At 46.0% G+C, this 11,124-nt stretch overlaps 2 protein-coding genes across 2 annotated transcripts in view; one reads left to right on the top strand and one right to left on the bottom strand.

Annotated features, from left to right (window-relative positions):
• The window catches only part of T265_01963 (hypothetical protein), a gene marked incomplete at both ends in the record, with an annotated part of 64,720 nt that overhangs the window by 34,211 nt on the left and 19,385 nt on the right, over positions 1–11,124 (top strand). Inside the window, 4 exons of the mRNA XM_009166101.1 lie at positions 380–470; positions 2,747–2,979; positions 5,755–6,072; positions 9,361–9,469. Coding sequence (XP_009164365.1) covers positions 380–470; positions 2,747–2,979; positions 5,755–6,072; positions 9,361–9,469 — 751 coding nt within the window. The remainder of the gene's footprint in view (positions 1–379; positions 471–2,746; positions 2,980–5,754; positions 6,073–9,360; positions 9,470–11,124) is intronic.
• T265_01962 (hypothetical protein) lies at positions 5,784–6,035 on the bottom strand (the record flags this gene model as incomplete). Its single annotated transcript, XM_009166100.1, has 1 exon — positions 5,784–6,035. The coding sequence occupies one exon, from the start codon at positions 6,033–6,035 to the stop codon at positions 5,784–5,786; it is 252 nt and encodes an 83-aa protein (XP_009164364.1).

An 11,124-nucleotide genomic window follows, 5' to 3' on the forward strand; every position in this document is an offset into this window, starting at 1 on the left:
CCCTCGGGAACATGCGATCGCCTCCAATACTTGGCTGTCTCTTCCACTTTCCGGTGATCGAAACTATCAGCGAGAACCATTGGTATGTGGTTTACAGCTGATTAGTTGATTGACTGATTGATTGTGTAGAAAAAAATCGTATTCAAAGGTTATCCCTGCAGGGAAATCAAGCAAACCTAAATGCCTTAAGGGATGTTTGCTGATGTGTCCATCAGCTATAAAGTAGCCTCCAAATATTTGATTGTCATTCGCATTCTTTCGATTATATCTCGGCGAGCACATCATGTAAACCTTCAAGTATTCTGCCCCAAATGTCGTAAACAGGCAACACACAAACATCGACTTAGCAAAGGAAACACCACCCACATAATCAAATTAGGGCCACAACATTTTGCCGTTCATTGCTGGCTACATTGAACAAGGGTTTCTCCCTAAAATCAACCTGTTCACACAAGTCATAACGGAGACCGGTTAGTTCAGCCTTTCTTAGTATGATAATTGCACTTATCTCAGCCCATCCAACAGATTCTTGAGTATTGTCATAAATAGACTTCGGATAGAGTTAAAAATATACTCGTTGTCCTATGCACCACTGGGCAATGCTCCCCATTAGCGACTCCTTATCCGAACTTAGGGACGGTCAGTTGCAGACCTTGTCTTATCTCACCTTGAACGTTTTGCAGCATTGTCTTTATTCCGTTAGTAGCTGATCTCTAACTGACTCTCACGGTCGTTTCCAATTAAGTCGGAATGTGAATGCGTTTTGTGGGCGAGATAGCTCAATTGTTTAGAGCGCGAATTTACCGACTGAAAGGTCCGTGGTTCGAATCCGACGTCTGCCTCTCGACTCCCCCTGTCTAGGCTTTGGCAACTTAGCAGTATCCCAGCCCTCATGCTTCCTTCGGGTGTCATGGCAGCTAGGCACCGGAAGGGTGTTACAGTTGAACGATTTTACTTGCGTTTTGTGGCACCTCCTTCAGGCACTACTGTTCTTGGCATCTATACCACGTTTTTTCTTGTTTGTCTTGCTTTTTCAGAGTTTAAAAATGCGACAAATGCTTTATGAGTCCGGTACCTACGACGATATTGACGACGATGATGACTTTGCCGATTAGCACTCCTTATTTTAACTCCTTCAACATATCACCCATTGATCTTTGTTGCATTTCGTCAACTTCCGGTTGCCTCAGCATTCTTATCACCCTAGTTTTTTGTCAGCTTTTGTTTCGATTTTTTGTCACCGATTTGTTTATTAAGTGATCTTTTCAGTTGGTTTGATTTTCATTGATCTGCGGTTGCTCATGTTAGTTTGGCCTTGACATTCCATTTAACTTCGGTGTGTATACTTCCGGTTTGTTATGATTACTATCGCATCTACAATCACCCTCAACATTAATGCACATCTCGGCTGCTAATACATTCCGCATTTCCTGCTTAGCAAGCATCTTTTCATTCAGACTGGTGCTTCTATCTTCCTTCAATTACCTTGTTTGCCGCCTTATCATGCCATAGTGGAGGTTTTGACATGGTTGCATTACCCCTCTTCCGAATCCAACATCTGTCATGGTTCTTAGGGTTTTTGGTGGTTCTTGTAGTTTCCTCGAAGCCATCAGCTTGCGTACTTTTGAATTCTGTCAGACACACCTTTATGCACATATGGGTATGTGCTGACACCTCCAAGCACCATTGGTCTAAAGAATTGGAGTGGAAAAGTTGGCACACCTTCCGCGGACGCTGTCAGGGCGGGTGTTGTATTCCAGTAGACTCATAACTGTCCTGATCAAGGCTGTTCAGCGTTGAGTACACGTGTACTCGTCCATCGAAGAAACACCTCTCTCTAAGGGTTTGCCTTCCAAGGCTTAGCGTGGGATCTCCACAATGAGCGATCGGATGTCTCTTTCCTCATGATGTTCCTAACTGTAGGACTTTTGTATAACCTATTCTTATGGAATGAATGCAAGGTTGATAAAGGGTGAAAATGTGACTGCTTACGAAAAGGCCAGTCGATCGTTTGCATTTACTGTTTCGCTGCCACTTTATATCCCATTGTTGCACAACTAGGTGTGTGTGGTGTATTGGAGCCCTTAGACTCACCCTGCATGCTCATTGACCGGTTTGTTCACTTTTTGTGGCCGTCGCGACAATACCACTTTGACCTTACCACGGTGTGATGATGGTGTGTGATGGTTCGTGCCCTCCATAACCCATTGCGCTATACTGGGTATGCATATGTGGTACTTAGAGAGCCTTCCATTCCGGGTTGGTTAATGGGTAGATTGATGACTAACACAGACTCCTGGTCCTCCAGATTGACAGTTGGAACTTGTGCGGCGACTTGCTCCTTAAGAATGCAGGCTTTTCTGATGGTGTTACGCCAGCCAGTGTGGCCTTGGGGTTCGGCTTTTGAGACAGTCTTTGACTGAGGATTGTAAGCATCCTCCTGATGGGTACCTCCTATGTCCCACCTGCGTACCACCGTGAATTCCACACTTACAAGTGATCCCATACGACACAGGTCCCCGCCTGGTGCCAGCAGCCGAGTTGCCTTACTTTTTGCATACAACAGGGCAGTAAGCGAGAACAAACTACCGCTGACGCCTCCTTTATTTTTCACATTTTCTCTTCTCCCCTTAACCTGTTGCTAGCGCCATCTCCGTAGGTTCATTCTTAGGGAGCGACAATTGCTTTGGCTACCCATTGCCGCTCGCTACAACATCTGCAATTCATTCATCCGCCATACTTACAGACACTTTGAAACCGTTCGTCAAACCCCGTCTCCCAGTTCGTGTTCCAGCCTTTAGCGTTCGCACTCTGGAAGAAGCTAGACAACAAACTGCTGTTGCATGGACTCACTTTTTATTGATGTATGCTGCCCCTGAAATGACGACTCTGGACCCAAGAACGGCTGTGGAACTGACCTTTCCATCGGTTTCCTGTCGCTTCTGGTTGCGCATGTCCGGTGATCCAGAAGCCGCCGCGGTGTGTTGTGCTGGGTCTGACGTTGTGTTAAGCCACTGATCTGAAGCGTATCTACTCGAATGGTCGCCCGTTGATGGTCGTGTGTCTGGGAGTATTTCTTAAGTTCCACCACAGTTGCTACCCATTTGTTTTATCTGGTTTGCCCCAATAGACTGTAGCTCTGACACACTCAAAGATAGCTTTCACGACGCTTGATCGCTTCATGGTCGGCTTAGTGTGCAGATATTGTGATTGCGGTGGCTATGAATGTGGAACTCAATAGACTAAACGCTCCTGAGGCTTGTTTGGGTCTTGGCCTAGAATCGAGATGCATTGACAGCGGTGAACGCCTGTTGCCATTAAGTGTTTATCTTAGACTTTGTGTATCCTTAAATTCCGAATTGGTTCGGTCACATGATGCCCGCCTAGGGGCGAACCTCCAGCACAGATGAACATTGCCGTTCGCTACAACTGGTTAGTCATTGATTTTCGCTCGTTCTGGAGCACATGTGGATTCGGATCATGAGTGTGTTATTTGTCATTTTTAGGGATGCGCAAGTTGCGCACACCCCGTCCAGCCACTGTGTCACCCTCGAATTCTGACGTGAAGCATACCTGGAGAAGTTCCTTTCGCACAATAGACCCCCTGATTTCGACTATTGCTGGAGAGGACTATCCGCCACCCCGCAAGATGCAGCACGCTCCGTTCGTGGAACCGCGCAATCAACTACGTCCCAGTAATGGATCCGGTGCAACATTGAAATTCCTCGGATCTGCGACGTGTATTCGTCCTAGCCAGGAATACAATGCAAACCGGGGAAATGTCGGACATTAAGTGGAAAAAGCATTTGCGAACCTTCGAATCCTAGGATTAAGCACTTTCAACAACAATTTAACTGGACTCCTGCAATTTGTTAGCCGGCTTTCCGACCCGCTACCCAACTCTGGACAATTAACCTAGAACCCCTGATTGCCCCTCAAGCATCACCGGTCTGCTAGCGCTGACATACTCCCGTGACCCAGATGTTCATGGATGTCATGCGCGTGAGAGAGTCTGCAAATTTCTTCAATAAGCGCTGGTGTCCAAAGATACCGTGCACCCCCTCCATTTTTGTTTAATTACATCATTGGTGAAGTAGTGAGGCGAACACTAGAAGTCTCCAAAATCCCGCTGTTCAGATCTTTCCGTACGAGAACTTTGTCGATCTGCAATATGCAGGTCGTTTTTGAAAAAAAGAAGAAGAAGCGCAACCACGACTAGAAAAACTGACCAAGGCCATCCAGTTCCTTAGTGCATGCTTCGCACCCACAAAGTGCAAAGTTATGCCTGGGGACGTACAGTATTTGACTGTGCCTCTAAAATTTTAAAGTGACACTGGAACTTGTCGAATACTATCTTGGAAGTTGCATTAGCTCTGACAGTAACATGACAGACGAGGTGAACGCATGAATCTCGAAGGCTGGAGTTGCGTTTTCCAATTTGCGCTAATTGAGGCATCGAACTGACAGCTGGGTCTCAAAAGACGTGTGTATCAGACTGCAGTCCTGGTTGTATCATTGTACAGGAGGTGAACTTGGCTATTTTGGGCGGAGGCATTTCCAGGTCTTTGATCACCAATGCCCCGCAACTGTAGCTGGAATCGGTTTAAACCAGTGAATTCACAGTGAGCTAATCGGAAGATGGGTCTTTAGTTAAGCAGAAGGTACTTCACCAAAGGAATGCATGTCGAATGGCCAGCTGTCGAAACAACCGTTGTTTTCTCTGCCTAATTCCAATTGGCAAATGCCTAGGGGTGGATAGAATTTGACATGACAGAAGGGAGTGAAGGGTGTTACGAAAAGTTTGGATGCTGTCCGCCTTGAAAGATGGGTCCGTGCGATTGTCACTGAACTTGGCTGGCGACAATAATGGTATGAGGGCTAACCGCCGTCAGTGGTTCTCATGCTATCGGTTTCTATCCGCAGTGTCAGGCTGACTGGTGGAGGTCTCGAATGTCTTTGTTAGGCTGACCATAGGTCTCTTCTCCGTCCCATTTTTTCATTTCCGCGATGAGGTTTTATGCTAATAAATAGATACGGCAGTAAAACCGCTGTCTCCAGTAGTGTTGGTGCCGATGACGATGTACATCTGTATAGAGTAACTAAATTTGAGTGCGACCGAATGCACCAGCGAAACGAACGACCTCCACCAATCTTGGAAGGGGTGGTCCAGTGTGGTCGGTGGACGAATACTTCCTTTTGGTTGGTTTTCTACCGGTAGTTTTCTCGTTTTCAGCTGAACATCAACAGCAACGCTCTAGTTCAATCATCAAAGTCATTCTAGTGGGATTTTTTCAATAATGATATGATGCTAGCACTGGCCTACCACGTATCGGCATTTGCCGGCAGTGAATACAACCTTAGCGTTCAGATTTGTGTGCCAACTGATGGTCGGGTACACTATGCCAATATCAGAAGTGGCATTCTTCTACCGTATGCCGTCACTGATGCGTTGTTCCTGTTGGGCCCGGTGGTCTTCCTCTTCACTTGGGTTTCTGTGTTGGTCCCACATGTTATGGCATGTGTGAAATGACAACGTCTAGAATTAATCTAATGCTGATGTTGTGGTCCGTATTCGATTCACGTATACGTTGTCTTGAACTGGCGATTTTTTTAACTATATTTATGCCGCAGTTTTGTCTTCATTTTCAGCCTAACATGTGATAGTCCATTCCATCCGTGGCGTTCCACCTTTTACTACTGTATCATTGAAGCACACTTCACCATCCTCTGCACGCGCACTTCTTCGGATGTCAGATGAGCTCGTTTCGTTACTGTCGGTGCCACTACGTCTCATTTATTCTTAGCGGCTTATGCAGGCGTATGAGAGTACGCAGTATCTGTTCGCTGATCTCCTGGACCCTTTTGTCCTTACTCTTCGTCAGCAGCTTTTGGCGCTTTGCTTGCGTCATCTTCATCACAAACCCGACCGATACACCCTCCGTGGAGCCACCATTTGGCTCGGCACATCGGGTTCCTTCTGTCTTTTGCTCGTTCAATTCACTGTGGGCAATTCCAGAGTTTTGGCCCAGGCACATTACAACTCGTGTTTTACCAGATCGTGATTTGACCGTGGTAAGTACACACGCGTAGTAGGTTCAAACCATATCCCACCATAGGCATGCTGTTTGGTTTATTTCTACATGGTAATATCTCCATCTTTAGCGCACCAAACTCAGTCCAAAGCATTTGATTCATGAGCCTTTGAATTTTGACGGTCATAAAATAAGGGCTTGTGGTAAAGTTTTTGGATGTTGACGTGCAATCTGTCCAATAACTACTGACACCACCTAGCAGACTTCCCTACGCTGGAATTAAATGCCTGTGTATGGTTGTAGACTTCTGTGCCCCCTATGTACTCCGATTCTTGGATGCATAAGTTACGTACTTTCTTCATGAACATCAACCCCATAAGTTCCCTTCTGGACACCGTTGGTAACTGTTCACCTTCCACCTGCCGTTCTTACTGAATCAGCGATTCATGCATGGGTACGACGCGATTGTCCGAATTTCCCCGGTCGAAAGGATCACTGGTTGTTAGCTTTCTGGCTTTTACCGCGTGTAACACCGCCTCCCCAAATAGGTCAGTGTTTGAGGTACAAACTTCTTGACCGAAAGGTCCATGGTCCAAGGTCCAACCCCGGCTCCTCAACTGCTCCTGTGTGGACTTGGAAAGTCTGTCAGTATCTCAACCCTTCTGCTTCCTACTGGAGGTGACATGACATTTAAGCACCGAAAAGTCAATGCAGCTGAATGGATGACATTTTATTTAATAATATTACCCCTTTTTTTCAGTATTAAACAAAAGCATTACTAACCAGAAGTGTCACAATTTGTGGAGAGCTGTCCCACGCCCTTACAACTCATAACGATAAAAACTGTTGCCGTGGTCGTTTGTTGCTTGCAATGTGAAGTCCTGTGAGTGGACGATACATTTCTCTCTGGATTCAAAAAGAACAAAATGAGTTGCTTTAGAGGAGTTCCAGCAGCACGAATAACGGTGTAACGGCGGGTACTACTGATGAAGCGTGCGAGTAGCATGTGGTTTCCTCGTAACTCCGTTTACACCTGAGTGGTAGTCAATAAATATCCAGGAAAGTTCAAGAAGTTGGACATTCAATTTTTTTAAACAAGGTGCATATGGGAGGCTTACTTTCCTGTCTAGTAATTTGTGACTGTTTAGTTGGTGTTTTCCAATAAACAACCCCGCGGCGAAGGGCTTTTCTCCTTGCAATGGTACTACTTTGGTCCGAAAATCCTGGTCTTGATGTGGGTCGCGAAAGAAGTACAATCAAATTTTGGGTTACGATGATTTCCCCTGGTCCCTGGAAAGGAGGGTTTTCTTTCCCTCGTGATTTTCTAATAAGGAATTGTCCTTGCGAACAACTCTGTAAATACTGTCGGCTGAGCGAACCGTAGCAGTTTGCCCTCACTGTCACCAGCTAGACATGCCAACAACTTCCTGTTATTTGTGAATAAAAAGGACATCCACATCTGTCTTGGTCGCGCCAGTCCGTACCACTCGAATGTGCTGCATTCAGAACTGAAACATGCCCTTGCTAACACATCCAGTTCTCGAATAATCACGATAGGATGATAAACTTCGTTTTCACGTCATTCGGATGAGGAAGCTGCTGCAGCTTCCAGTAAGTCCCTATTAGGTTTTGTGTGAAGTGAATGACTATTTTTGGTACCGCTTGTTTCGAAACGCAATTGCTGGGGTCTGATATTCCAAGGTCATGTAACACACCCCATTTGACGATAAAAAGGAGCAAAAGTGCGCAAACCTGTTCACCCTATAGCTCGAGGTGGCTCTGCAGTTCATCCGCATGCTTTCTAACAGAAAGGTCCCTGGTTCGATGCCAAACTCGACCCATTTCGACTACTCTCATCTAGGTTTAGGGAACCTGGCGCTATCTCGTCCGTCATTGTTCCTTCGAATAGCTTGGTACTGAAAGGATGTTACAGCTCACTCTGATCCACGTCTTTTTCGCCACATTTTAAACATCCAAAGACTCGATTACCTTTCTTTTTACCCTCACAACCACTAACTTTGAAAACCACTTGTTGATCTATCACCCACATGGTAGACACATCAGATAAATGTGAAATAGAATGTCGGATGCTAGTGCGCCATGAATAAAAATTCGTTTACAATATGACTTGTATAAAGTTGTGGCTACATGAAGTGTATATCGGCTTGCGTAATGTCTCGCCTCAAAGCTTTTGGCCATGAGGTACAGTTAGATTGATGTCTTCGGCTTATGTTTCGCTGAAGTCAGAGCGTTATCACAGCCAACCTTATTTGGTAATATTTTCTTTGTTGTTCGCTTATCGATGTATTCTGTTTTTAGCTGCGTCGAAATAATATACCTATTCTGGATTTTCATCACAGCGCCTTCTGTAGGAATGACGAGGTATTGGATTACAAAGAAGTATCTGCACCTGGTTGCTCATACACCGTTTACAGAAATCCGTAAATTGCTGACAGACGCCGGTGACAAACTAGTGTGAGATGCGGCTTTTGGATAAAACATTTCGGAAATATAGTTGCTATTGTCGCTTATCTCACGAGTACTGAACAGATGTTCAGGGGTGTTTTTTAATGTAGCCCTTCTAAATGCTCATTCTCTTCCCCAAGAGGTACGTCTTAGTGATATTCTGTGAAAATACCCCCTACTCAACGTTTCTGGACAATCTGTATGTACTCGTCGATATCTGTTGCAACCATGTTTGCGCTACGTCCCTACTGTCTGCATGTTGTGGTCTTTGATTGCAGAAATCCCAATCGTCCTGGTTCGCTCTAGCTTTCTGGTACATACATATATATCTGTTCCTTAACAATAGTTATTGAAAAGTTCAGTACGACTTTTTCTTGGCGCTGTAGGCTAACTTGAGTAGTATAGCGATGGGTCACGTGACGATGAATAGGATCTTGTGCATTTGTACAAGGCAAACGGAAAATTTTTGTGCCAAAGGAAAAGGTTTACTTTTGTTTTTGAATTTCGGTAAAATGCCCTATAAACTATATGTCTTTGCAGTGGTATTTTCGATGTCTAACAGAAAACCTGCCTACTGGTTAGATTCCTTTTGGTAACTTCGGATTTTAATGTTTATTTAGCCTCACTTCACCTTCAAGCTAGAAGCTGAATAACTTTGGCAATTTAGTTGTGTGCCACGTCTAGAAATATACTGCTTTCACGGAAATCTGATGCTTATCATTCGAACGCTTCCATTGCTCCAAAACTAGCTCATCTGTTGTATGTCCCCTCACCTTGTCTTTTCTCTGTACTCTTTTCAGTCCTTCTGGTTCACATTTTGGCATACTCATGTCCCATGATCATATTTCTCCTCCCAATCCAGTTTATTTTTAGTAGCCATCCCCCTTTCCCCAACTCGCCCCAGTTGAGCGATCCAACTTTTATCCTTCGTCGGAAACAGGTCAATGATCTTCTTATCGCTAGTTTACATGGTGAGTACTTGCTACTTTGGCGGATTCTGAATTGGTTATTGGTTTTATGCAGTTAACTCCGATCGAAAGATTATGGGTTTCCACTCACGGCGATCAGCTGCATGAGTGAGCAGATGCCAACCCTGTTTTCCTTTTTTATCGTCCTAAGCTATTCTTTCGGCAAATCCGAAGTTGTCGAAGAATCCTGTTGGTTCGTGTCGTTGCTCGAGATGATTTTGGCAGCAGTAAATCACGCACAAATCGTACTTTCAAGCTAACTAGTCAATGAGCACTGCCTACTGGCATAATTTCGGTCCATAAGAGAAGCTGTGGTGTCGGATTCAGTACATTGAGCTGGCATCAAACTACGTCGCCTAACCTCCGCACAGGATAGAGTTGCCACAGTCGATGTGTGCCGGGGCGCGCGTGCAGCTATCCAAACGCTCTCATCCGGTATTGAACCCAGCGTGCAAGGGGCAAGGGCGAACAAGATGGGCCATTTCCTAAAGAATCAACCCAGGTTGTTTGTCAACTTACGTGGCTGGTCGTGTTCTTCTGAATCGGTCGATACGCATTCACTTGTCTCACCTTACCTGTTATCCCGACCTAAAGCTGCCACCTTGACGTGGTGGTCGGGCTTCAGTGCTTCAATGATCCCGCAGGCCACACTGGCTGGAACTTCGTCCCACAAGGTGCAACCATGCCAGGAAGGCCAAAGTGGAGCAGCCAAACCAAGAGCAGCGAGACCCCGTACTACGAGTAATCGTGCTACGAGGCGGTCTGGGGGTAAAGTCGTACTGTCCTCTGCGACAGGAGTGTGAAGGCAGTAAGGTGTTTCCCCCAGGCGACCAGCATGTCCATATTTATGGAAGCAGCGATGCTGCCTTCCCCCGAGGAAGGACGGGTTAGAAAAGGTCGACCCCAAAACAAGGTCGGCCCTTAAAATCTCACACTCCGATCGCCCAGCGGTCGACCGTGATTGCAAGCGCATTATTCAATACGATCGAAATACTTCAAAACCAAAGAGTCCGTTGCTGCTCAGAAAGCACCTGCTGTGCGCAGCTGCATCGGGAATGAGACAGTAATTCCTTATTCCCTGCGCCCTCGGGTTAGGCCAACCTCCTGCAGCCGAACAGCTCAAACTGTTGAGTCGTCGGCTCCTGGTAGGGTCCCCAAAGAAAACCCTACATTTTCCCACTGCCTCTTGGGTCAGGCTTTTAAGTCAAAGGCTAGGGTCAGGGTCCCCGAACAAAACCCTACGTCATCCTACTGCCTTGTGGGTCAGACATTGGAGTCAAAGGTTCGAGATGGGGTACCTCAACCAAACCCTGTTTCTCGGCCTGGGCAACCGGGAAGTATCATTTGCCCGCGCAGTTCAGCGTCCACCGATGTCCCTCCCCAACCCCTTCCCAGTGCACAAGCAAACGTCGCTGGGCAATTTGACTGTCAGTCATCTGACCGAAGGGCCTTGTACTCCACCCTGCCTACAAGCATTAAACAAAATAAAACCTTTCTAAATCCACGAGATACTCTCTATATAGGAGCTTTTAACGTCCGTACTCTATGTCAAATTGGCACTCAGGTAATGCTTGCTGAAACCTTGTACTCCCTTAAAATTGATGTATGCTGTGTCTCCGAAACACGCATACAAGACCCGAGCGTGGTTCTGCATCTCA

Source organism: Opisthorchis viverrini (genome assembly GCF_000715545.1).
Source record: "Opisthorchis viverrini unplaced genomic scaffold opera_v5_22, whole genome shotgun sequence".
Taxonomy (NCBI): Eukaryota; Metazoa; Platyhelminthes; class Trematoda; order Opisthorchiida; family Opisthorchiidae; genus Opisthorchis; species Opisthorchis viverrini.